We start from the raw sequence: 27017 nt of genomic DNA, 5'->3' as shown, positions 1-27017 counted from the left end.
TGTGTCAGAGCTATGGCTATGGCTGCACCTCAAGACACTGTAATACAGATCAGCTCCCTCTCCGACGGTTTTGTTGTATCAACAGTTTTTTTTGCCTGGTCACACCCTCTCACATTTCAAGTGAACAGCTGTCTTATCTATGTGATATAATGTTCTAATTGGCACATTTTCAGCAAACGTATTGGCTCTGAGGACAAACTTTATCACCGGCAACACAGATTAACTAAGCACTTTGGCAAGACCCTGACAATTTTAAGACTTTATTGGAGATTTTAAACATTTAATCAGACCGAAAGAGGACATTATTCATACTTTAATCACACATCACATTTCAACGACATGGTAATATAACTTAAACACAAATCAAAAGTCAAACAACATCTGACAGCAGACCGATGTTCCTCATATCTCAGACATTATTGGGTATATTTCTTTTTCTTCAACAATTCGGCATACTTCAACACAGTGAAAGCTACATTCAGTCCAGTTCTGCAGCTGTCCTTTGTAAACATGAAAGGAAATGACCTCACTGCACTGATGTCACATTAGGGCCTTTGCAGATGTACCATTTCCTTCCTGCTGTCGAGGGTTTTATTGCTGTCATTTTAATTATTAGCAGACATTTGTCATTCATGTTCTATTTTGCACAAATATGCTGTCTGTTCCATTGATGTACATAGTGAGTGGTTGCAAGTACATTTTTGTCTGCTTTAACTCTCAGGTGCCTTATTGGTGAGGTTTGGCACAGACGACGTTGCTATCATTGCTTTTTAACCCCACCAATATGGTACTACAGACTTTGAGCAAAAAACAAAAAGACTTTGCACTAACTACGGGCCTCCTAATAGCTTGATTGCTTAAAGGAACTACAACTAGCCCTGTCTTCTTCGTAGCTCATCATATGCGAGGAGTCTCTGAGCTGGGCTGCTGGTTGGGAACAATCTGACTCTGGAAGACAGGCTGGAGAAATAAGCCCAGGGTGCCTACGACACACACTATTATAAAGATCCACAGGAACATACGATCCACCACCATAGCCACATACTTCCAGTCCTCTATCACCTGCAAATATACAGAAATCAAATCAAAATCAGTCAGTGTGCATGTTTTCGTCACAACTAATTTTACAAACCAGCAGTATTGCAGAGTGTTGAGAGGACCAAAATAGTCCTGCTTTAGTGTCTGGCAGACGCTGTCATGCCTCTGTGCAGCCACTCGGGGGCAGAGAATGTAACTGAGTGAATGAATGAGTGAATACGTGTGAGAGTGATTCACTTTAAATCTAGGTTCTTCACATCCAAACAAACTGTAAAACCCTGTTGACACAACAGACATCATGTTAATACAGCGGTGACCACATTATTTCAGGTGAAGGGCCAAATGTGTCTGGATGGAAGGCCACAGGCCAAAAATAAATGTTGACGTTAAAGAATACCATAATTCGTTTAATTCTTCGTAGATAAAACTTACGTATGTAATTTAATAGGAAGGTTTACCGGCACTGTGCTTTGCATTGCCATAAAACTCAGATTAAGTACTTTTTAGCTGCACAAAATGTACGTTTCATAGTCATTACGGTTAGGATTTTACTGCACTTTCCAATTAAGAGGCAAATAAGCATGAGCATGTCAAATGCCATGGCGGGCCAAAACAAAGAGAGCACGGGCCGAACTTGGCCTGCAGGCCCCAAATTGGGCAGCCTTGTGTTAATATGTCTTGTAGTCTATTGTGTTTGCTAGCAATTGAATAGGATTGAATTGGAACATAAAGTGTTCTGTAATATACTTTTTCAAATGTGTTAAATCCGTTCATACCAATAATATTGCTTAGTATAGCTAAGCCTATTCTAAGGATGCTGACTGCTGGCATAGTTAAGTTATATTCCTGTAAGGACATTTCCATATGGCTGAGACCTATTCACTGAAATAGCTTGTTGACCCTTTTACAACATTTTCAATAACGACCTTGGTCGTTTTTGAAACAAGTCATTTCTCATTCCTGGTTCCCTCCTTATTTTATTGATTTATCAGAGAAAGAGATTGATTACCAAAAGTCTGCCTTTAATTTGCAAGGTCACAGCAACTACTTAAGGTTAGTGGTATTCCTTTCTGCACCTCAGGGGTCAAAGAATGCACTAAATGTTATCATGCCAATAAAAACACCTTTGATGCAGTTTATTGGGATGGAATTTAACAAATACCTAATTACAATCACAAATTAACAACCTTTTCATTTAATCCATACATAACAGAAATGTAAAAATCACCAATTTGTGGTTTTAGAAGAAGCTTTGTGCAGTAACTATAGTATTCCTTTATGAACATCCTGTCCCCCCATTACTTTTTGCAGCATCTCAGCTTGGCTGAATATAGTGACAGCAGCATGTAACCTCCCATAAAACCATTGTCAATTTTACATTAAGATTTGTACACAAATTAAACAAATAAGATATGTGTCAATTACAGTTACAAGCTTCAGAGGTGCTTGAAGATGGATTTTCAAAATTTGGGGAGATTTAAACTAGCTATTTCTTTCTGCTTTGGTGCTTTATGCTAAGCTAGGATAACAGCCTTCCGGCTTCAGCTCCATACTTAAAAGAGTTCTAATTTAGCATTGCACTCATATAACATTATTGGACTCATTATGGATATTTTTGTCTTTTTTATTCAATGCATTCTTCTTCCTAGGTTAAAACCTGGTACCTACAATACCCACACTGCAACTTGAGCGTTGACAGTTTGGATGGAGATTCAGGTGTGTACTAGTAGCAACTAATGTATCCTCGAGCTTCTAGCCTCAGAGATGAGGCTCAAGTTACAGAGATCTGATGACCTCACTTCTTTCTAACTCCACACCTCCAGATTTCATTTCTCGTCTATTTTAGGCAGATACAGAAAATCACCTCTGGGGTCGGTAGGGACTGAGTAGTTTACTTAGGTGAATGAGTAAGAATATATGTGTATGCAGTGACAGTGCTCATTCAATATACATCATACTCGATATTAGATGAGCAGAATAGCAAAGTAAAAACTTGGCTACAGCACTGTATAGATGCAAAGAAACATTTGGTTTAAATGTGTATACATACACTCTGATCATCATCATCTCCCATCATGTGCTCAGCCACAAAGCGCACCCCGTTCACCGCCTCCTGGACATCAGCAGCCCAATCTGAGTTGCTTCTCGGCTGGAGGTCCTGGATAGAAGTGAAACCACTGGGAAGGTAATCAGTGGAGCGCAAGTTCCCCTTCCTGTTGGAGTGGCTGTAGCCCGGCGGATGAGCTACGTTTTTGTATCCTGGGGTCGAGAAGGCAGAGTCAGAAGACAGCAGGGCAGAAGTCGACATGGTGATACCTGTTTCGGATGCGACCGGATAACCCAAGCCCAAAATGGATCTCCTCGCCCGTAGACACCGCTGTTGGCGAAGTCTCTGACGTGCAGAGTTATTCTGAGGGCGTCTCATGAAGAGTAAGGCAGGCAGTTTGACAAGAAATATTAGCTTGACCCAGGAAGGCATGGTGTGGGTGCTGGGAGAGCGGTGGTGCACGTTGAGCACGCACACACTGGTGATGATGGAGAAGGTCACGAGCACCATGGTGAACATCAGGTACTTGCCGATCAGAGGCACATCCAGTGAGGTGGGAGGAACAATCTTTGAGATCAAAAGCAAGAACACAGTGAGAGCCAAGAGGACGGAGATGCAGAGGGTCATCTTCTCCCCGCAGTCTGAGGGTAAGTAGAAGACCAGAATGGCCAGAGAGGTGATCAAAACACAGGGAATGATGAGGTTTATGGTGTAGAAAAGGGGCTTCCTCTTGATGATGAAGTCATACGTAAGGTCCACATAGGTGGGATCCAGAGGGTTGACAGTCCGTCTGCCTGGCAGCGCCAGGATATCCCACTCCCCACTAGGAGTAAAATCATCCATACTAGCCACCTCAGACTTCAAGATCAGGTCAATCTCCGTGTGGTCATATGTCCAAGAGCGGAACTTGAGAGTGCAGTTCTGCTGGTCAAAGGGAAAATGCTTGACCTCGATCTTGCAGGCGCTTTTGTAGATGGCCGGAGGAAGCCAGTTGATGCTGCCATTGAAAAGGACAATGGCATTGGTGAAGACTGTTACCTCATATGTACCATCAGCACTATGAGAAGAGGAAGAAAGAGAAAGAAAACTTTAGGGAGCCTGTGAATCAATTTCTGAGGCTTGTGTTATCAACCTTGCAATCACAGTGAAAGGAAGATAACAGGAAAGCTACTCACGCTGAACATTTGTATTGTTTTTTTTCCTACAGCCAAGGACAGTTAAGGTAATATTGAAACCAAAATCCACAGAGAAAAGATTAAAACCTTGAATAATATGTTAACTCTAGGCTTCAGAGCATCAGTTGGGAAAGATATTGATGGTGAACAGAACAGTAATCATCTTAATTCTTATATGTCTAGCTCCCATTCCCATCCCAAAACATAGATTTAATCTTATAGAGAAAGCATAAAAAGATTATTCCATATAGTAATCTTCTGTTTTAATCTTTAATACAAACATGGCACATATGGATGTAAAAGCTCTCATAACATTATAACAGTCCTGTTATGCTTACTTGTTGTACAAGACAATATCTGGGAGCCAGATGTGTCTAGAAGGAATGCGCAGCTTGTCGATACCTTCGTATTTTGCGGGGTCCCATGATAACCTGTAATCCACCCAGTGCTGGAGAGACAGAGGAGACCTGGACGTCAAGTCCGACTTCCACACACTTTCTCAAGACCAGCTCATTTCTAATTACATGCTTCATTATCAGTGAAGTATGTTTGGAGCACAATTACAGAAGCAGTTTGTTCCACATTGAGAGAGGAAGAATGGATATGGTTTAATTCAAGTTCAGGGGGAAGGACATTTAACAAGACATAGGCTGACTGAGAGTAGATGACTCTGAGCTTCATCACACTTACCTGAGTGAGCCAGACATTTGTTGTCATGATCTGTTCTCTTTCATTCTGGAAATGTACAAGTAGGGTGGGAATTACTTTGAGAACAGTTGTCATGCACAAATACGATTGTAATTGAACACTGAAATACTCCCAACCAGAGGTTCTGTACCCCACGGGGTACTACTATAGTTCACAGGGGCAGTGGAAAAATTGTGGAATAGCTGATTTGAAAAAAAAAGGAAAATTATAACAATAATATATATGTATATCCACATTTTTGTGTGAAGAAGGAAAATATAAAGCCACATATGATTAAAAATATGTAATGCTGATCTTTGGTATATCTACAATAACCAGTAAGCTACAGCTACAATAGGCTGACTGCACAGTACATACCTACCACCAACCTACTAACCACCAGGTATCTTTCTGGCAACTTTCATTGCAAAGCAAAAGTTATCAAGATATAAGGACAGAGTCTTTGTAACACTAATTAGCTGGATTAGATTATCCTTCCTGCTTGCTGTCATTTTTACTCTGGCATCTACTTTGAAGTGTAGTAAAATATTAAAAATAAATGCATTTACATCCTCCGCTCTTCCCTGATTGCATGTTGACATATTTGCTGAGGGCTTTGTAATCACACTCCCATGACATACACATCCAGTAAAGTGATACCAAATGCCAAATACTCCCGGGGGTACAATGCAAACTCATAAAGTGAGGCTGTGAATGAGCCTTGCTGCCTTGGTGTGCAGCTGGGAGGAGCCTCCACTGTAAATCAGAGGAGAGCCTCTATCACTGTGGCTAAAACAGCTTTATGGCCCCTTTTAATCCAATGTGCTGAATTTTCAATCTGGACATGACAGAGGCAGAGATCACAGCTGAGCAGATCTATCCTCTACTACATCCATCCCTTTAAAGCTATGGCCTCTCTGCACAGGATGGTATGTTTCTGATGTGGTTTCTTAAAGCGTTGTGGAATCATCTGTCTTTCACTCTGTCATTCCTTTTCTGTCTTCCTCTTTGTCTCCCCAGCACATATTTTCTCCCTCACACACAAACACACACAGATACACACACACACACACACACACACACACACATAAATAAATAAATACACATACATCCTCATGGTGGGCAGAAGTATTTGGTGTCTTACCACACTGATGAGCTGAGCCAGAGACACTTGTAGCTTCACTGGGACTCTCTCGGTCCTGTTGACAGCTGGGCGGATGAGCAGATTGTAGCGATCCTTTCTCAGCAACCAGTTCATGAGACGCTCCTCTGAGTCAGCAAGGCTGCTACCTGGTGACACAATTTTGTTCAATGATTATTTTTATCCACAGGTAGTGTATACACATCCAAAATATCAATATCAAGACAAAAGCTTCAGAACATTAGACCTTCAGTGTTCCATCGAGAGAGACTATATGCTCGAACAATTTAAGGTCTATGCTACTTATTTGCATATATATTATCTTATGCTGGTATATTCCTTGCTGATTTTCAATCCATTTAATCCATTAGGACCATCATAATTACAGATTGGCTCCACATTTGCATAACTTAACTGCTGAGTTGGTTGTTTAAAGCCACTACATTAAGCTGAACTATTTTTTTTAAAATTGAGGACGGAGCTGTCTGGAAATCATAAGTGGCTAGGTATACTGCAGTGGTTTCCAACTATGGTCCAAACAATCCAGACGATGGCTGTTTTGCTTTCTGGCTGTTCTGGGGATTCAGAACTGAAACACAGAGTGTTTATAACAACTTCAAAAGAAGGCATACTGGATGGGGTATAATTAATAGCAGAATTTAAATTCAGATTCTTCACAAGTGATTGGATCACTTAAAATGGGCATGGTTTAGCAAATAAGACAAATATAGAACTATAGAGGACGGAGGATGAACCTGTATTTCACTGTGTCTTTAGGGTTAGTGAAAGATTGTGGTTACATTATTTACAAGCCAACATTAACTGTTGGTCGATGACAGTACATGAACTCACGGTCTACTATATAAAAGTTGGAAGCTACACGACTATCGACCACCCTGACTTCCACACCCTTACTTTCTCTTTACACTTCCTGCTTAGGCATTAAGTGTTGGCATTATATGATACTGGTCCTATATCTATGTAATTCATAGTAATACTTAGCATGGGCGTCAGTTTGGTTTGAAATGTGCTGGGGACAGAGACGCATTCGGAAGTGCATTTTCAGAAGTGCTGGGTACAATGATGCATTCATTTTTTTTGTCTCTTTCGTGCAGGTCATGTTTTGAAAGACGCTGTCCTGTAGCTTACTAATGTAAATGAATAAAAATGTATACAAAAACGTGATGATGTCTCACACATATCACACGTGATGATGTTTTATGAAGAAGAAAGCCTTTTTAAAGTTTTCCAAAAAAAAAAATTGTTGCAGTGTTGTGAACAGAGAAGCGTGTAGCCAGCGCAGCAGCAGAACGGCTGTGTCTGTGCCTGCCCTGTGGGGATAGAGATTTTTGTGGATTTGTTGGCATCTGTTGCTCAAGAATTATGTCTTATGAACTTAATTTTTTTTTGAGCTCGAGGTTTTCAAAAAAAGTGATGGGTACAAAATGACTCATGACAAAATCTGATAGGTACGCGTACCCACTGTCCCCACCGAAATCGACGCCTATGGTACTTAGCTACATGTAGAAAGGTATACCCTCTCTGCCTACCTCTGCGCTAAAACACTAAAACATTATGAAAAGGACGTGAACAAATCCTGTTTAGCAAAATATGTATAACATCTGTTCCTCTATCCGTGAGACTGCTTCATACAAACTGCATGCATAGTCTCAAGGGAAACAGCAACTGTCAGTTAAGAAAGCCAGGGATGGCTGTGTTGTGGAATTATACTGAAATTTAATGAGGGCCCAAAAATAATTTCCAAATAAGTAATTGCATTTGGGATGAGGGCAGATATTTTCACTGCATGTTAATAAGTCTGCTTTTTCCTAGTCATCGATGTCGTTTCATTTACGGGAAATTTCCGGTGCCGCCGGAGGTTCCACCAGATGTCCCTCATTTTCGGCCACTTCCGCTTTCTTTGTGTTGGCATTCTAAACTCCGGTCGATTCGGGAAACATCCTCCGAGCTAGAACGGACAATCAAATTATGTTTATCTTTGTTTGAGTAAAATTCTCATCACACACTCAACAGAGCTCGCCTCCTTACGTACATGTTCCACCAAAACAAGTTCCTTCCAGAGGCTGTTTTGCATAGACACTGTTACTGTGTCCACGCCCAAGATGATTGTGATTGGTTTAAAGAAATGGCAATAAACCAGAACATGTTTTTCTCCTATCCAGGAATGTTGTGTGGACTAATAATAATAATAATAATAATAATAATAATAATAAATTGAATTTATATAGCGCTTTTCACGAACTCAAAGTCGCTTTACAGGGTATAGATAATAGAGACAAACAAACAAAACAAAACAAAACAAGATTCAGGCACAGATGAAAAGGGGAGGGGCATGGGACTAGGGATAGACAGTGGTGAAGAGATGGGTCTTGAAGCGAGACTGGAAGATGGTGAGGGACTCAGAGGTGCGGATCTCTTGGGGGAGGGAGTTCCAGAGCCTGGGAGCTGCCCTGGAGAATGCTCTGTCCCCAAAACTGCGGAGGTTGGACTTTTGGATGCAGAGGAGACCAGCTGAGGTGGACCTGAGGGACCGTGAGGGTTGGTACGGGGAGAGGAGGTCAGTAAGGTATGAGGAGGCCAGATGGTGGAGGGCTTTGTACGTGAGGACCAGGATTTTGTAGGTGATCCGGTGGGAGATAGGAAGCCAGTGGAGTTGTTTTAGGACTGAAGTGATGTGGTGCCAGGATTTGGAGCGGGTGATGAGTCGGGCGGCTGAGTTCTGGACCAGTTGGAGTCGGTTGATGTTGGTGGAGCTGATGCCGACTAGCCAGACCTTACTCCACAGCGCTGTGAAGATAGGTCTGGCAATGCAAGACTAGCTTTTGCCTAAAGCCAAACCACTGGATGTATGTTTCAAGTGAGAATAAGCTATGAATACCAACACTTAAACTCCACCTCCTTCCCTCCATCCCTGACAAATGAAGCCCATGTCAGGGATGAAGACAAGCCTGATTGAAACTGATGTTCAGTGCCTTTCATCTGGACCATAATGAATAGAGTAGCACTACTTCTTCCATTTTCTTTACGTGCAGCTGGTTATTAATGACCCCATATGGTCTAGAGTTGCTGAGTCGACTTACTCGTGGTAAACACTCCAATGAGGTGAGACTATTACTGATGGGCCCGTAGAAGAAGACTCGCTACTGTTGTCAATACTCAGCAGAGTGATATTCATGGCTGCAGAACCTCAGAGAATCAGCACTTGTGCCTTTTGTGAAGCCATGTGATGATTCTGTTTACTGTAAGTAAGAACATTGTTAAACTTCCAACGCAAATGCTTCTCTTCTTGCTCTGTATCAAACTGTGTGTGCCATTATCGGCTCACAGACTCCTGGAGCTTTGCAGGGCGTGGCGTGCCGGCAGTCTAGCCCCAAGGGTCAGCACATGCTGCCGTGACTGTGCCTTGTCAGTGACTTGGCTGAGGTCCCATCCAGCACAGTCGGCCCTCCACAGCAGTCTTTAACAGATATCGTGTTGTCAAAGCACTCGAAGACCTGAGTCAAACAAGCTCTGCCTTTTCCAAAGGTGAAGGCCAGTGGCACACCACCCAAACTTGTGATTACCTGCTGTGAACTGCTACAGCTGGTGTGTGTGTGTGTGTGTGTGTGTGTGTGTGTGTGTGTGTGTGTGTGTGTGTGTGTGTGTGTGAATTTGTGTGTGTGTGTGTGTGTGTGTGTGTGTGTGTGTGTGTGTGTGTGTGTGTGTGTGGGTGTGTGGGTGTGTGTAGGTTTAGAGTGTAAAATGAAAAGCGCCTCAAAAGTGTTGTGTTGACATTAGGTTGATTCAAAGTGAGGTCAGGCGTGTTAATAATTTGATAGAGTCAGCCGTTGTGGATAAGGTCACTCTGCACGCACAGCACACTGAAAAACATTGTTCTACAAAAATGTAATACAGTTAGAGATCCGAGAGCATAATGAAGTGTTTGAATGAACCAAAACATGGGGCAAAGGTTGAGTGAGGTGTTATAAATTATAAACAATATAAAAAAAATGTTCTCTTCTACTCCTCTGTGTTCCAGATCTTAGTGATGTGGTAATCAGTATTAATAAGAATAGGGCATTATCAAATAGTCTTATTTGTCTTTTTCCTTTCCCCTTTTATATGGAGAAAAAAGTAGAAAGCTAATTGTCTCTGTAACACATGAGGATTCATCACTAAAATGTCATAACTGACAGTTATGACATTTTACATGTACAGGGAGTGTCGCAGCATATACTCTTTGCACTCCATTAAATAGACGAATCCTGTTAGACAGAGTTGAAACGTTCAGCCCTTTTGATCTCCCTTAGTAAACCTACTTTGGTCACGTAAAATAATAATGTTGAAGAAGTGAAGAAAAGGAAGTACAAATGCAACACGTGGACCCTATATTTTGTAGATGCATGTTGGTTTCGACCCAATCTGAAACCTTCAGTCCTGATTAGGTGACTACAGGCCTCATTTGATAGCAGGACCGATTCATCAAATTGCTCCACCGTGTTGAAATACAGAAGGAAGCTATAATATCTCAGCTCAACTTGGGGGAAAAAACAACAACGGTTAATGGTATTCATGCATGTGTTGTGCTGTAGGCCTATATTTAAATACGGAAGAAAACTGTACTGGTTTCAAAATTAAAGCAAAACATTTGGGGGTATCTGCATTTTTTTGTTATCACTATGCAATTGAGCCTCTGCACTGAAAACTTAGCTGCACTCAAAATGAAAGGCTGCGATCCGACTTTGGGACACTAAAAAGACAATCCCCTCTCAGCACAGTTCTAAGCACTTTCACCCGAAATAAATGTTGGCGCTGACACAGACACAAATACATGTTAGAACATCCTACAAAAGTAGGTTCATTCACAGAACGTAAAGAAAGACACACTTACAGTGAATCAAAGTGAAAAAGTAAGCGAGGATGGAGAGAGCCCGAGTCATTTTTTCGGCACCATCTGATCCGCGGGACTTGTCGGTGATGAAGCCTCAAAGCTGCGGTGTTGAGCACTCTTCCTCTCGGACATGCCGCTGTTGGAATCTACGCGCTCACGGTTTGGATACTCAACCAGCACTGTGCTGATGCCTTAAAAAGGAGATCATTTACCGAAAAGCGATATCTGTTGCTCCGTCGTGGGGTTACTTTACAGCAATACGCCCCATAAAAAAATCCCCGAGTCTCCTCTAGGGTCTTCACGCTCTGCCGACGCGCAGCAGCCTGTCCTGCTCTCTCTGTCCCCAGCAAGTCCTGCAGGTCCTGTACCCGGTCTGTGATCGGCTACTGTACACCAGCTCAGCAGCTGTATTAGATGGTAGGTTATATTATGCTGTAGCCTATGTACCACTAAATATGGTATAGGCCTACGCTGTATTATGATAGGCTAATTGAAAGGGGAAAGTGGAATTATTCATTTCTAAACATTTCTTTTGCACTTGGATTTGGTGAGGCCATGCCTGCATGTTAGGGAAGTAATAATATGCAGTCAGTGCACTGTGACCCATATTTATTTCTCTGACCTTTGTAGCCTGCACACTCTAATACATGATTGCATATGGATGTGAATTTAGTATCTGAATAGGTCTACTGCTCATGCAATACTCATAATTAAAACATGTAACATGTTCAAGAGAAGTTTTGAAAGATCATATCTGAGGATGTTCTACAGACTTTTTCAGGACAGTTTTATGCTATGTAGCCTAATTGTCTTAAACCCAGCATGTACTGTATGTCAGCATACATACGATACACCTCCAGTCCTCACAGCTTTTGTCAAACAGCATCCTCAATGAGACAACCCAGACATCTGAGTCCAGATGCTGATATACACATCTGGGCCTAATTCTCTTCCCACCAACAAACATTAGTTGACCATCCTGGTGACGTGTGATCATTTGCTGACTTCACACTGCTTTGGCGATTGTGTTCAGGAAAGGACAATAAATTATGCTCTGGTCCTGTGTGAGATTTAGTGAAGTGAGGTCCAGTCAGAACAGGAGCAGTGCAATCTTAGCGAGGCAGATTTACAGCCGCCACGCTGCTTAAAGCCTCATTATAATGGTCAGTAAAGGAACTGTATCCGGCATGAAGAGCAGCCTCAAGGACTCGTCTGGGGTTATAAATTTTTAATTCCAAAGACTTCAATTCTGGATCATTAAGCGCAGATCAATGGGAGCTGATTAGGTTTTGAGCATCACATGTTTTTTATCAGGTAGAAGGGGAAAGCACCTTTGACTGCACTTGTTTGCAAAATCGTATATGTGTCAGACATATTGTTTATAAAGAAAACAAATGTTTTCATTAGTATCACACATTCAAAACAACATTGTATTTTTAAATCCAGATGCAGACAGAAACAACAATCGGATCCATAGGGAAGACTAAACTATTGTTTTTGCTTTTTTTGGTACAGTTAACCTAATAATTGATAACAGATAATAGTAGTTATAAGAGCTGTGACATTAATGTACCTTTTTTGGGTTTATTTCAGAAACGTTATCCACCAATATGTTGGCAGCTTGTGACTGCCTGTAATGCACCATCTTACTACCAAGTAAAAAGTTGAACCCCACCTGGTGACTCGTGTTCTCTGATAGGAGCCCTGAAGCGGCCAATACACATTATCCAGCATTCACAGGCTTAAAATCCCAATAACTACAAACTATGTACAGGGCTTACTTTACATTACTGCAGATCTTTTTTGCAAAGTGTATGACAGTGTTTAAGACTGCTAAATATGTTTTTCCTACCATACAGTCAGCCGCTGGTTTTCATAAATCTTTGTATGATATCACTGTATATCATTTGCAGAGATAGAGGATGCATTACAGTGAACATTATGTCTGCTGTTGTTTTCCTTTTCAATTACGATACCGTGGAGTGTTGCACAGTGCAGACTTTTCAAGTACTAATTGACTTGCAACTCAACGACAGCTTGACTTTGACAAAAATAAAAGCGGATATGATGGGCACTATGATAGAATATTTTATAATAAGTTTCAAGTGTTTAGTTTAGTTTAGTTAAGTTTATTTTATACAGTAGGGAAATGTATGAATAGCAACAACTGATTGGAAGCTAGAAAAAACTGCTGGACACAAGATGTTTCCTACTTCTCTGTCATGCTTGTGGTTTTCAGTTGTGGTTTTTCCTGTTTTATTTTGTCAATTCATTCCCTGTGTGTAACGGTGTCCCTGTAATTTGTTCATGGTTATGTTTTACCCGTGTTCGTTCTGTGTTTTGTTTTCCTAGTTCCATCCTTGTGTGTGTTTTCATGCTTCGTTTTCCTGTTTTACTTTGTAGTGTCTGTTTCTCCTGTGCCATGTCTTGTTTTACTTCTTGCCTTGTGTTTTCCCGCCTTTTTGATTGCCTGCCCTGCCCTGATGTGTCTCACCTGTTCATCAGCCCTCATGTCACCAGTCCTTCGTTACTACCCTCAATACCTCGAGTATTTAGTTGCTGTGCTTCCTTTGTCTGTTGTCAGATGATTGTGTTTGTTACCCCCTACGCCTCTCTGGTCCTTGTGTTTTTTTTATTCCCTAGTCTTCTGTTGTGAGTGTTTTGGAAAATCCTTTTTGCCTGCCTGTCTCAGGACTTCCTTAGTTGTAAGCTGTCTTATTTAATAAATCTTTTAAAATCGTCCACTACTTTTGGGTCTAAGCTTGCATCCCCAAACATGATACGTTCTCAGTGTGTGTGCACTGGAGGTTTCTAGTTTCCCCAGAATGTCACATTTTCATGTCGGACCAAAACTATTTTTGATGTCACAATATCCTGCTTCGATTTAAGGTAGGCACAAAGAAACTTTCCTCCTTGATAAATGTGACAACAGCCTTCTAACTCTGCACATCGATCTGCACAGTGAAGCTCAAACATCCAAGTGAAGCAACAAGAAGAAAAACACATTCATTTAGTTTATATAGTTACTGTATGGTGTACCATAAGTTTAGTACTGTAAATCTGCCATGCTATAGCCTGACTTCACCTCAGCAAATGTCCTTCTGTTGGAAGTCTTTATACAAAAAGCAAAAAGTGTGGCTCCCGTCAGTGCAGTTTTTACTTTCTTTTTTCATAATGAAATCAGAAAAAAGTAGTGAGGACATTGTTTGTGTTTTCTTTGAAACACCAGAAGCTGGTAGGAAATGCCTTAAATGTATCATAAGTGACCATAAATCATGTGTTTTATGTGAGTCATATTTTTATCACACTCTCTTCACATCATTACAAAACAAACCACGACAAATGTGAAAGAATTCTTTAAAATACAAGCAATACAATTAATCAGCTGTCATTATTTCGAGAGAACTTTGTTCCGATAAGCACCAGCCTTGACAGTATACTTTGAATACACAATGAACTGCAGTGCAGTCAAGAGTGGTGACACATCAGCTCAAAAATGAACCATGGGCCAGTTCATTTCTTAAATGGCTGCCTACTTCAACATATCACACAGTGATGACAATTTACAGGGACATATTTTGTGAAATACTCCATATCTACAATATCATTTCTGATTAGAAAGCAAGAATGTTGTTTGGAGTTTGGATTGAAGCCAATCATCCCATCACTTATAGGATCTCATTCCTAATATCTCAAAGAATAAAAGGATAAATGCATCATTAATTACAAAAAGGAGGGTTACAGATGTTATAGGTCTTTGGCACCATTCTGGTTTTCTTTTTCTTAACTTCTTGATTGACATATAAACTTGTTGATTCAAAAAGAGCAACTTTTATACAAACGTTTAGGTGGTTATTATATCCACTCAGTATGCAAGTTGCATTAAGCAGCTCCCGGGTATAAATGTGTGTACATGTCAAACAAGAAATTCGATCGGTTGTGCTTGGTCAACTTGGTTTTACTTTTTAGTGTGATGACGAGTTTGATGCAAACTGATTTTTATGTTGGAATTGCCTGATAATGTCTTCTAAATGGTTGTATATATTCACACACACATAACATTTAATAGTAAGCAGGCACATAAACTATTTGATAGAATCAAATAAGATGTTGGTTGCTCTCTTTTATTAACCCCAGTAACAAGGCCCTGGGGAAAGATTCTCTCCGACCTTTCTGAATCATGAAGTGCAAGCTTTCCTTTTTCATCAGGGAGGTGCAACATTTTAAAGGTTTAAGTGCCACAAAGTAAAAGCCCAGCCAAAAAGAAAAGCTTTATCGCCACACAACATGGGGCCTTAGAAGTTTAACGGCTTCACCACAAAAAAGAATGTATGCCTTTTTTTTTTTTAACCAATCTAGTTGGATGTTAATGGAAGATATAATGGAAGTCCTCCACTCAAAAATGTGTTCTTTTTGTTACTTGACTTGGATGTTTGACCTTCATCTGCTGAGGGGGGAACGTTTCTCTATGCCCTCCTTAAATCTGAGTTTGAGACGTGTATGTACGAGATGATTTTGCGACATTTGTGTCCAGTTACAATTTGCATATTCATATATTCTGGGTTTTTCAATGAGGGTGAAGGAGCAAGTGCACTGTTAAAAGTATTTAACTAGGAAATGTAACTTTTTTTGAAGAGAAACATTATCAGATACAAATTATTATTCCAAGCAGAGTTTTTTTTAAATGTCTTAAAACATGTTTGGAGGGTATCTTTAATCATAACGGTGGGGAAATGGATCATTGCGGCAGCAAATGTAATTGGATAGAACCATGACAAATGTAATACGATTGTGTAAAGCTTAACATACCAGGGTCAAATAATCTCTATTGATATTTTGATATATTTCTTTTTTTTATATCTTACATGCCTATACCTTTTTAGTCCATAGAATACTAAGCTATTAAAATAGCCTAATAAGGGTTGGCATGATTTCACAAATCACCAACATACATGTGGCACAGTGACTCCTTAGGATCAACTGTATGATCTGTGGATGGCCTTAGTGACTACCTTACCTATAGGCCAATAAGCAGTGGGGATTTATATTTGCAAATAGTATGTTGGATTCATGTTAAGACTTTTTAAGTTTTGAAAAAACTTTCAAAAATTAACAATAATTTGGTGGCCCCCCTGCAGTGACTCTGAGGACCCCCTAGGGGTCCTGGACCCCCTGTTGAAGATCTCTGGTCTAAAAGTCTGGGCTGGTGTGCTCGCATGTCAGCAAAGGCCCTGTTTTGTTCTGGATGTGAAGTGTTATCAGCTTATATAGCATTTTGCTCACGTCTCTAAATCATCTTAATCATGTTCACTCTAGTAGGAAGTCTGTCTGGATTCTCAATAGATTCAATAAAAACAGGAAACAGCTCCAAATATGATTGAGGATCCATACATATATGGCAGACTGTCAACCTCTCAGTGCTTTACATTTTAGTGGAGTTGAATAGAAAAAAAAGCATTTATGCTCATTGGTTATCTATTAATGATTCAGACAGTTTAAGTGTGTCATTACTAGTAGCCTGGTGTGGTGTCACCTCAGGCTGGAGTTACAAATCGTTTGCAATGGCATCTTGAAAAGAGAGCCCAAAACCTCCTAAACTCACAATTTGGCTTTACATACAAAGCCTCATTCTCTCTCTCTTTTTTTTAATTAACCATTGTGTTGTCTTCAGGTCAAATTTGACCTGTTTTCAAAAGTTTTTTTTTATATCAGAAATATGGGTTTCTTTCAACCAAATTCCCCAAAAAAAACTATGACGCATATGTACGTTGTATGGGTTCCATACAACGTACATCGCAGGTAAAATTAGTGATGACTTTTATTGAATTTTAGGTGTTTTATTCAACTTTATAGCATTTGAAAAAAAAGAATTCAAAACAGTATCCTGACTAAACTTTGACATAAACCAGTCTGTGATCCACTCAACATCCTCTGACCGTAACTATTAGTCAAAATCATTTATAATTTCTGTTTTTTTTTCATAACTCAAAAATGAGATATAATGTTATGTAAATTAGGTTTATTGACCATGGATTAAAAAGTGTCAAAAGCATTGCAACACTGTCTGTGTCTGCAGTGTGAAGGGTGGTATTAACCCTGTAAGTGTGCTGCAGGAGCCACATGGCAGTTTTACAATGGACATGTTGACAGTTAGTGTATGTGTGTTAGAGATTTCTCTGCGTGCCAGGGAAGCACAATGTAAGATCAATGACTAATCAAAGAATTGCTGTTGTTGCAGTACCATGTTGCACCACTGAGGGATATGATATATATCATGCAGGCAGTTCATTACCTGGAGTGCTTGGCTCCTGTACCAGAAAGTTGCAGCCTCATGTGAAGAGCCCGATTGGCCACCATCCACTGGATCAACCCAGCTCATTGGTTCATGCATGATTAGTGTTGCAACTGAGATTTTGTGTGTGTGTGTGTGTGTGTGTGTGTGTGTGTGTGTGTGTGTGTGTGTGTGTGTGTGTGTATGTGTGTGTGTGGATGTCTGTCCCTATCATGTTTCCTCTGATCAGGTTTAAAATGCATATAGTGTAAAATCACAAGGTCACTCAAACTATTCTTACGGCGTAGTAGATGCAAATTTGAGGTACAGCACTTGTACTTTACTTTCCATTTAATGGTTATTTTTACTTTATACTACATTCCACTACATTTTATAAGGTTATATTGTACTTTATGCCCTACTACATTTTTGATAGATAAAATTCCAATTAACTTGCAGATTAACATTAGAATACATACAAACAATGATGATCTTAGTGAGTAAATATAATTGTCTCTACATCAAACAGCTAAAGTGTAAAAAAAAAATGCCAGTTATACAATAATGCATCAGTATTAACAGTCTAATAATACATTACTCAATAATATAATATATATAATATATAATATACTTATAGCAGCCATTTCTATTCTTTTAAATACATTTTGATCTTAATACTTTACTTCTACATTGTGGTATTGCTTCTTTTACTTGAAGTAAAGGATCAGGATATGTCTTCCACCGATGGTCAGAAAAGAGCAAACAGTGCTGGTGCTCTGAGCTGTAACACACACAGTAACCTAAGCTACATGTGAACATAGCTGTATTTACTATAACATCTTTACTATGCAGATTTCAAAAGGAAGCTCTTTGATTGTTTGAGGCCTGTCACTGGAACTGCTTATCGGTGGCCACTGGCAGGCATCCAATGTTCAGCACTTTTTATTTGGCATGAACCACTAGAACACCATCTCCAAACTCTGCAGAAATGCATTATGAACTGACCACAAAAATAATTACTTATTGTTAATTTTTTCATATTTTCATATAGGCAAAGTACATGAGGTGAAACTCTGCTAAACATGTAAATGCTAAATCCACACTATATTTGCAGTATTTCTGGGGGATGGATAGTGTTATTAAGAAACGTGCTCTGGTTAATTGGCATTTCTTTAAACCAATCACAATCGTCATGGGTGGTGCTAAGGTCCGCACAGAGCTGCTGTAAAATTGTTGTGCGAGAGAAAACTCAGATTGGACAGATAGTCTAGCTAGCTGTCTCAATTTACCCTGCAGAGATCTGAGGAGCAGTTAACCATAGTCATCATTAATCCACCGGAGTTTAAAATTCCAACACAAAGAAAGCGGAAGGAAATGGAAAATACATGCATCCGGCGGAATTTCCTGCGGCACCGGAGCAATCCCGCAAGTGGAACGTCAAGGATATAGACTAGTAATGAAAAGTCTCTGGAGAAGACAGATTTCATTAATGTATTCAGCTTCTCAGTGAGTGACAGACAGGATGGTGAGACCGCTCCCGAGTGTAGTGTCCAATATGTCGTTCAGCAAGAGCAAGTAAGATAAAGATATATTGTCATCCGTGACACCTGCAGATAGAGCAGGACTTAATGTGACCTCCTGAATGTACTATGCAGTGCCATTTTTTACAGCTCAGGGAGGGGTATTAAACCACACCTGTCTAGAGACACGATACCACAAATCCTAAAGGGATTCTCTGGTCTGGGCAATCCCTGATCTACTGTACTCCCTCCCCCACAAGTCTGATTTAGAGATGGCCTCCTGATGTCAACAGTCGCTTGTCTGGTCTCGTTTTAGCCATCAAAGCTTTCACCGAAGGGGATTGAAAGTTGAAAGACTGTTTTACACAATTACACGAAAAATACACAGATTAGAAGCTGAGAAGATGACAGACCAGGTACTGGTCATACTTTGCTTGTATTTGAAAGAAATTACAGCTTTTTAAATGGTGCCCTGGAGACAGAATAAATACAAAATATTGAGAAAAAAGAAGCAGCGACGGGGTCATAGATGTCAATGTACACAAAAGTCAGTGTATGTGTTTAAGAGCGTGTGCATATAAACAGGTTTTTGTAGCCTATGTGCAGGTTTTTTCTGACTGCACAAGTCTTTCTGCATGTGTGTAATTTAAATGACAAAACACCTCCACATTCTTTCTGTGTTAACAGAACTGTAAAATTGATCCCATTTGTCACTGTGAGGTCTTTCACAAAGGCACTATTTACTGACATGCATCCGCAGAATCACAGCTGACTACAATTCTTTCTGCCCTAGATGAGATCTTAATGTGCTTAGAAAGGTGTATCTAGGAGCTCCTAGGCAAGAGCCTGATCGACGCAAAGCCAAGCAAATTGTGTCTATCTGTAAATCTTTTCTTTCTGCTTCTTCGGTCACAAGGATAGGTTAGATGTCGCTAACAAAATGAAAGCTGGGAGAGACACAGACAAAGGAAGCAGCCAATTAAAAAAAAAAATTAAGAAGATTGTAGGAAGCTTAGTGGGTAGATAGATAGATGGTGCTGATGCTGCAAATATTAGTGATATATATATTTCTCATGCAAGTCAATGTGGGAAAATGTTCAAGAAGTCAGTTATCCAGTCTCCTGTAATAGTATTTGCCTGTACTAGACAGGCAGGGAGATAAACATGTTAGTCGGTGACTAGTAATAGATGTGGATGAGATGCTGATTGATGATGCAGATTCAAAATATTGATTGTTTCTCGAAAACAGAAGACAAAAGAATTAACAACCTTCACTCCAAATTGCGGAGGTAGTTCATGACTGTAAATAAAACCTGTTACCAATATCTGTGAAGAGTGAAAATTGACTCCACTGACAAGATAAATGAAACTTGTTACAGCATTATATAAAAATCAAAATGGAAGTCATCATTTAGCGTTTGGCATTTAGTTTTGTCATAAAAATGTATTACTCAGTTCTCCAAAAGTATACACGGACATACAATTCCATCATGGAAGACATCTATGTTTAAGTACATTACAGTATTGCATTGCACACTATTATGTTGTTCACTCATTTTGGAAATAAAATTTCCTCTGTCTGCCACTGATATTGCAGCATGAAAAATCTAGTGCATTTGTGTTGAACAGGAAGAACTGGAGACATTGGTCCTGGCTGGACATAATTATGATGGAGTAGGACTGACATTGCAACTCTGGCATTATTGGACCTTGGAAGCTGAACTCCTCTCCTGGGACTCATAAGTTCAGAGATGAGCAGATTCAATCAGTCTATCAACGCTGGACATGGAAATGACACACCTGGGCTTGACCAGGAGTGTGAGATACCACTACAAGGGTAGTCCCAGTGGGAGGATTCATCTTTACAAACACATTTAATTCACAGTTGAAAGCGATGGGACACTCATTATTATTCATTAATACAGAAAATATGATTTATGTCTTACAGGTAGAAATATGCACCTGTTTTAAAGAAAAATGTGCAAGCTATCACAAATTGCGTTTTCATGGATAGATTTCACGTGAGTTTATTTTCTTAACTTGGATCCATGTGTATCCATTGTGACCAACATAAAACATCACAGTTACTAAAAGGCAGTAATACAGAATACCTAGAAACTTCACTATAAAAGCTAGAGTTGTGTGATTAATGTAACTGACCTGTATGTGACTGGAACTTTCATGACGCAACTATATCCTTTTAGTTGTTGCTCTGTAGATATCTTGGGTCAATGATGTCTGTACATTTGGGCAGGATTATGTCTCTGTAATTCAATTCAGTGTCTGTGTAATCATACAACCCACTCTCCAGGGAAAGGGATAGAGAGGATGAACTCTGTCTGTCATCCATGGTGCCCAAGAGACCCTCAGGCCCTCATCATCGCAGAAAGCTCATCCTTGGGGGCTGGGTTCAGATGGCAAAGTGACTGATTGCTGCGCGTCTGCCTGGACTGGCTGCTAATGAGGCAGAGCAGAGATAATAAACTAACCACAGGCAGCGTAACTGGTAGTTACTCCAAAACAAGTGAAAAAGATTGGATGTGAAGCTGCATTTCCCACATTGAAATCCAACCATCCATCAATTAGCTATGTGTACACACATAGATGCTTTCCATCCTTTGTATGGCCTGCATATTGCACCAGGTACTGGGATCTTGAAGTATGGGGTAATACCATTTTTGTCAAAAATGAGACGGGGTGTACAGAGAAAAATAGTAGGTTAGTCTCTACAAATGAAGCATGCACTGCTTGGGTAGTCAGTGACAAATAGGCTACATATTGTTGCATTCCCCACCTATCCAGCCAGCCAGCCAGCACTGCTTAAAATGAAAGATCGGGGCAATAAAAGACATTATTTCCTTGAATTTCATGAAAATCCATTTAACAACACCTTCCATTTTGTGCAAACATTACATGCAAATTCTACCTTATAGGATGACTATTTGATTGAATGCAAAATAGGCTATGATAAAAAAAAGCAAGTTTGTAATTTTGGGAAATATGCATATTTGCAAATCGATCCCACTCTCATGTCTGTTTAATATATGGCTACAGCCAGCAGGCAGTTAGCTTAGCTCAGCACAAAGACTGGAAACAGGAGAACAGCTAGCCTGAGTTTGTCAAATCCCAGCCAATCTTAAACTAACTAAATACTATTTCTTGCCTTTGAGCAGTTGCCATGCAACCAGCAGAGGGTTCAGGAAGTAACTGGTCACGGTTGAGACATAGTTACATCATAGACTGTATACATTCTATGAGTTACACACATACAGTATCTCCCCTTAAAACACCTGTTAGCTAGCTGTTTCCCAGACTTGGTCCAGACTTGATGCTATGCTGAAGTTGTCCGGCTGCTAGCTGTAGCTTCATATTTACTTCAAAATCATGAGAGTGGTATCAATTTTCTCATGTAACAATCCAGAAAACTTGCCAGAAAGCAAATAAGTGTAATGTTGAACTATTCTTTTAAACGTCTGTGCTGTTTGCAGTCTTTGCTTTTTTTTAGTTTAAGCTGAATTAAATAACTTAATAGTGTATAAAGCAAAGTATAATAGATACTGTATAGGATACATGCACCAAAAGTGGGCTGTGCAGATTATGTCTTGTTATTGGCTAGAACTCACAAGAAAGTACATTTTACATAAGGTCTTTAGTGTAGACATTTGAGACATTTGAGATGACCCTCAAAATTTGACACTAATGTCATTTGAGCCTCAAATGACATTTTTGAGGGTGATCAATTTCTTCAATGTGGTATTTTTATTGCTTTTATTCCCATTTGTTGGTTTAATATGAAGACAATTTATAACGTACTTAGACACGACACTGGTGGACTCAAATCCACGACTTGAAAAACAGTAGGTTTATCAAAAGTATTTAGTTGAAAAGCACTCACTTGGAGGAACAAACAATGTCATAAAAACTACAAACAAAACCTGATTACATGAAGATCTGGCTGGAACACTTGACGACACTATCACATGGACAGAACAAGACGAATTGGCACAAGACAAAGGGAGACAAAGACTATTTATACATGAGGTAGGGGAAAACAGGTGAAACCAATCAGGGGCGGGGTAGACAATCACAATGGCGGGAAATTCACAGAGGGAAAGGTGAATACAAAATAAAACAGGAAGTGCACAACAAGACTAGACATGAGTGACTTAACATACTTGACGAGACAAAACACAATTGTTCAAAAGTAAGCTACATGTTTTAGAGAGACATTTTCCTGCTGTAAAATGTGACTGATGAGTTTTCATCCCCAGTAACGGTCAAGTTATTTGATGGTATGAAAGAGCCTTTCTTGGCATTAGACCAGAGAGCGAGGTTAGGGTGACGTACTTGGCTTGATTAGATGTATTTTGTAATCGTAGCATTGCGTAACTTAGTCTGGACTGCTAATCTTAAAATGAATTACATCCCTGTACATTTACGGCATTGTAGCTGATGTGGAGGACATCCATAGAAAAAGTTTAACAGTCGTGTCTTGTCAAGTGTGACTACATCTAATCTCTCTGGATGTTGCCCCGGTGAGGACTATAGAGAGGTCACAGACTGGTCCACAGGTAGAGGTAAATTGGATGTGTCACAGCTCGCAAGATTCCAGATGGTATGTTGCTCCCCTTTAGACCCTATCCTTCTTGAAGTCCCCTCTGTGATCACCATTGCTGGAAAATGTTATCTGCCACACACAGCTTCTCAGCACAGCCACCATATGTCCCCACCTTTTCTAATTGTGTGATATCCCTCCCTATTCTCCACACCCTCCCATGCTCACAGGACAGGAAAGCAGACAGTTACAGGTGAAGTACAACCTTAAAAAGTGAAAGGATCAAGCAGCCAGTCCAAGGAAGCAGGATCTGCTGGGTTAGTTAGCTAACTTAGCGCAGTTGGAGTCATACAACTGATCATTTATTGTTATGTATTTATTGGAAAAGTCTCTTTGAGGGAGTTTTTACATAATTGAAGCTGTCAAAGAGGTCGATTTAGACATTGGCACACACTTTCTTTGAAGCATATTGACGTGTTATATTGATGATCTATAGATGAAAACTATTAACTTCTGGCTTAGTTTTGCACAGCAAAAGGTTAAGTGGACATACTGAACACTGACTCTAATGCAACAGTGTTTTGATTGATGAGGCAAATGATTTATTTAAAAGTGTGATCTCAGATTCGACTTTTGGTGCCCGATCAGTTCTGAGCTAGTCAATACAGTAAATGTATGCTAACTGTCAGCACCTCAATCATAACTCTGGCCAGGACTGAGTAAGTGCTACTCTCTGCCTACATGTACCATCCATTTTAGGCCTGTTGCCCACGGCCAGGCAGGGTATGATTTAGATGATGTTTGTCCTCTTAGCTAATTGATTTAAGCTGGGGCTCCTTCCCCCATTGTCAGCCTGTCAGGGTTTCCCACTGGCCCTGTAAACTGTATTAGCATTAGGACGAATAGATTGGCAATGGTGCACTCATTTACGAGACCCCTTCCAGCCGGGCCATTTTCCCTCTTGCCAGAGCAGCAGTGCCCCAGAAAGTAAATAGACTGTGGCTTGAATGTGATTAGGCAGCAGTTTACTTGGTTAGACCACATGAGGAACAACAGATCCCACTGAACAGCGATGCTCCACAGATAACCCTTATCCAATTAGATTGGCACCACACAGTGCATTTATCCATTACACTGTAAATTGTATGAAAAATACATGACCTTACAAAATATTAAGACTGCCATCAAACAATTTTTTTTGCATCCTTACATGCTGTGATATTGCCATTTCACAATAAAGTTCTTCTTTAACCTGTCTCTTCCCACACATGTACTGTATATATTAGTGTGTATAATGGCTTCAATCTGATTTAATGATTGGCATTTTATTATAGAAAGAGCAAGGTAACATTACGCTATCTTGATCTCAAGCTATAAAACCTATGAACAGCATCATTGATGAGATGCGTTGCATTATTACATGTAAAGTTGATCCTGTTGTTGATGCCGTTTTGCTCATTGTTATTGTACCTGCTGCTATTATTGTGTTACCACAACAAACTGACTATGACGTCAACTTGATAATGATCAATGAATCATCAGCAGCTTTTCAATGTGATACATCTGTTACCGTCCTACATTTTCATATATGCTTTTGAATACAAAATGTCACACCTGTAGACTTCTCCTTAAAACGTGACTCCATCTATAGCTTTAACTTTTTTACTAATGAAGAAAACGGACTGTTAAGACACTTCTGGCGATGCCACTGCTGTTCAAGGTGACATTGGCTCTTTATTCAGTACTGTTTGAGAGTAATGGCCCTCTGTGGGCTCATTGGAGAAACACTTAAGTTGACTAAGACCCATGGAATTGACAAGTGCCTTTTTTATGTAATTATGTTTCTTTCTTTCTTTCTTTCTTTCTTTCTTTCTTTCTTTCTTTCTTTGGAGGCCCCCTAGAGGTCGGAGGCCCCCAGGCACTGGCCCAATCGGCCCGGTGGTAAATCTGGCCTGTGTGTAGCTACAGTAAAATATAAATGCACATGGGAGAAAGTGCCTATGGATCTGCATGGTTAGTGGCTGGCAACAACATTACCTCTGTTAACAAATGCATATGATGAATCTCTATCATTGTGACTAAACAGGGTTTTTCCCCCTGAGTAGATTTTCACAGGAGTACAGGGATTTAAACATTTTGGCCAAACATTTTTCATAGCTTGCTGACTTAGCATTTCAGTTCATTTTTTAACAGTGTTCTAGATGCAGTGTGCTTGCAGGGTCTAGGCAAAGTAAAACACTTTCATGGACATCTGGGGGACAATTTCCCAAGATGCTTGTCAGTATCAGGTGGGACACCTCCCATTAGAGATTGAAAATAAGCCTGGAGGGCTGTGCTACTCTGGCTTGATGCTAAAAAAAGATAGGTATGCATATATAAACAACATAGCTGAACATCTAAAAGCCAAAATGAAAAATCAGACATTTCAGAAAGGCTTTACTGATGTACCATATAGAATAAATGAGCGGGGACTTACAGGCGCAGCTCCTTCAGTCAATCATGCTTTTCTGTAAAGGCTTTCATATTTGGAACATCCTACCAATGGAAATAAGAAACTGCACCACCTACCATACCTTTACACAGGGTCTCAAGTCCTGGCTTTTTAAAAGTCAGACTTGGGAACATGTTTAATGGTTGTCCCATGTATTTCCTATTGTTAGATTAAGTCAGCTTTGCCTGGGTAGGCTATATATGAAATATTGACTTATATATTAATATATAATATATAAATATTAATGAAGCCTATGTTTTCAGCCCAGAATGATACACACACATATAAATGCGGGCTCTGTGTCCTGGATGTGAGCCAACGTCTCAGTCTCTGCTCGTTTACTCACTGTTTCCCAGAAGAAAATTGAATATCGCTCCTCCTTGGTGAGATTGGTGCAGTCTCCTGTGACAAACTGCCCTGCTGCATGTGGTGAATCAGCAGTAGGGGCGGTTGAGGAATGGCTTCAGCTATCCAAAGCTTTAAGGGGTCTCTCAATCAAAACAATGGATGTAAACACGGACTTTTGATGACGTCATCAAGTGGCATTATTGGAGTTGTAGTTTTCCTAGTTTAACACAATTGCCAATTAAAATATATCTGTTCACGGATGGATCCATCCATTACAGTTTTATCCACGTTACGTTTAGTAGAGTTTATTGATGTCATTCTGATAAAATAGCTGCAGTTTCCCCACATAATTACGTGTTCTCGATTCAATTTGTATTGGTAGTTGACCAGTTAGCGAGCAAGAAAGCTAACATTAGTCAGCAGCTCAAACCACAATATCTCAATATATTTCACATCAATGTCACTTTTTGGATGTTGTTTGAGAGACTTAGCTAGCTACTTTGCGGCTGGGGCTGGCCGCCAAGTATCTTCGGGGCTGGACCACCGAGTATCTTTGGGGCCGAGCCGCGTCCCCGGAGATAACGGCCGAGGATACACCTACATCCATGGGATGGCTGCCGGGTGTTGCTGCCGGAATTCTCCCCACCTTTTGTTCGCAGGACAGTCACCATGTCATGCTGTAAATAAGACCACTAAACGCTAAAGGGGGGAGAATTTCAGCACAACACCACGGCTAGCCAGACTCCGACGCCTGGGGCAATATGGTATGTTTCCCCGACGGAACATAAAACATTCTGTTACTGCCATTAGCATCGTTATCACCCGGTGCTGTTTGGGCTGGCTGGGTTCGGAT

At 40.2% G+C, this 27017-nt stretch overlaps 1 protein-coding gene across 1 annotated transcript; it reads right to left on the bottom strand.

Annotated features, from left to right (window-relative positions):
• Nucleotides 1–295: 295 nt before the first annotated feature.
• On the bottom strand, nucleotides 296–11316 carry chrnb4 (cholinergic receptor, nicotinic, beta 4 (neuronal)). Its single transcript, XM_078252518.1, has 6 exons — nucleotides 10980–11316; nucleotides 6092–6237; nucleotides 4951–4995; nucleotides 4599–4708; nucleotides 3089–4142; nucleotides 296–1062 (listed from the first exon to the last, which is right to left on the bottom strand). The coding sequence occupies exons 1-6, from the start codon at nucleotides 11026–11028 to the stop codon at nucleotides 898–900; spliced, it is 1569 nt and encodes a 522-aa protein (XP_078108644.1). The 5' UTR covers nucleotides 11029–11316; the 3' UTR covers nucleotides 296–897.
• Nucleotides 11317–27017: the final 15701 nt, after the last annotated feature.

The sequence above is a fragment of the Sander vitreus genome, chromosome 1 (genome assembly GCF_031162955.1).
Source record: "Sander vitreus isolate 19-12246 chromosome 1, sanVit1, whole genome shotgun sequence".
Classification (NCBI taxonomy): domain Eukaryota; kingdom Metazoa; phylum Chordata; class Actinopteri; order Perciformes; family Percidae; genus Sander; species Sander vitreus.
This window is presented reverse-complemented; position numbering and strand designations above follow the sequence as displayed.

What these genes read in the sequence shown, in the direction of transcription:
- chrnb4 (XM_078252518.1), bottom strand. Translation starts at nt 11,028, where the DNA reads ATGACTCGGGCTCTCTCCATCCTCGCTTACTTTTTCACTTTGATTCAC. An exon ending in CTTTTTCACTTTGATTCACT is followed by an intron (nt 6,238 to 10,979) that starts GTAAGTGTGTCT and finishes TTGTGTCACCAG; the next exon opens with GTAGCAGCCTTGCTGACTCA. An exon ending in CAAATGTCTGGCTCACTCAG is followed by an intron (nt 4,709 to 4,950) that starts GTAAGTGTGATG and finishes CTGTCTCTCCAG; the next exon opens with CACTGGGTGGATTACAGGTT.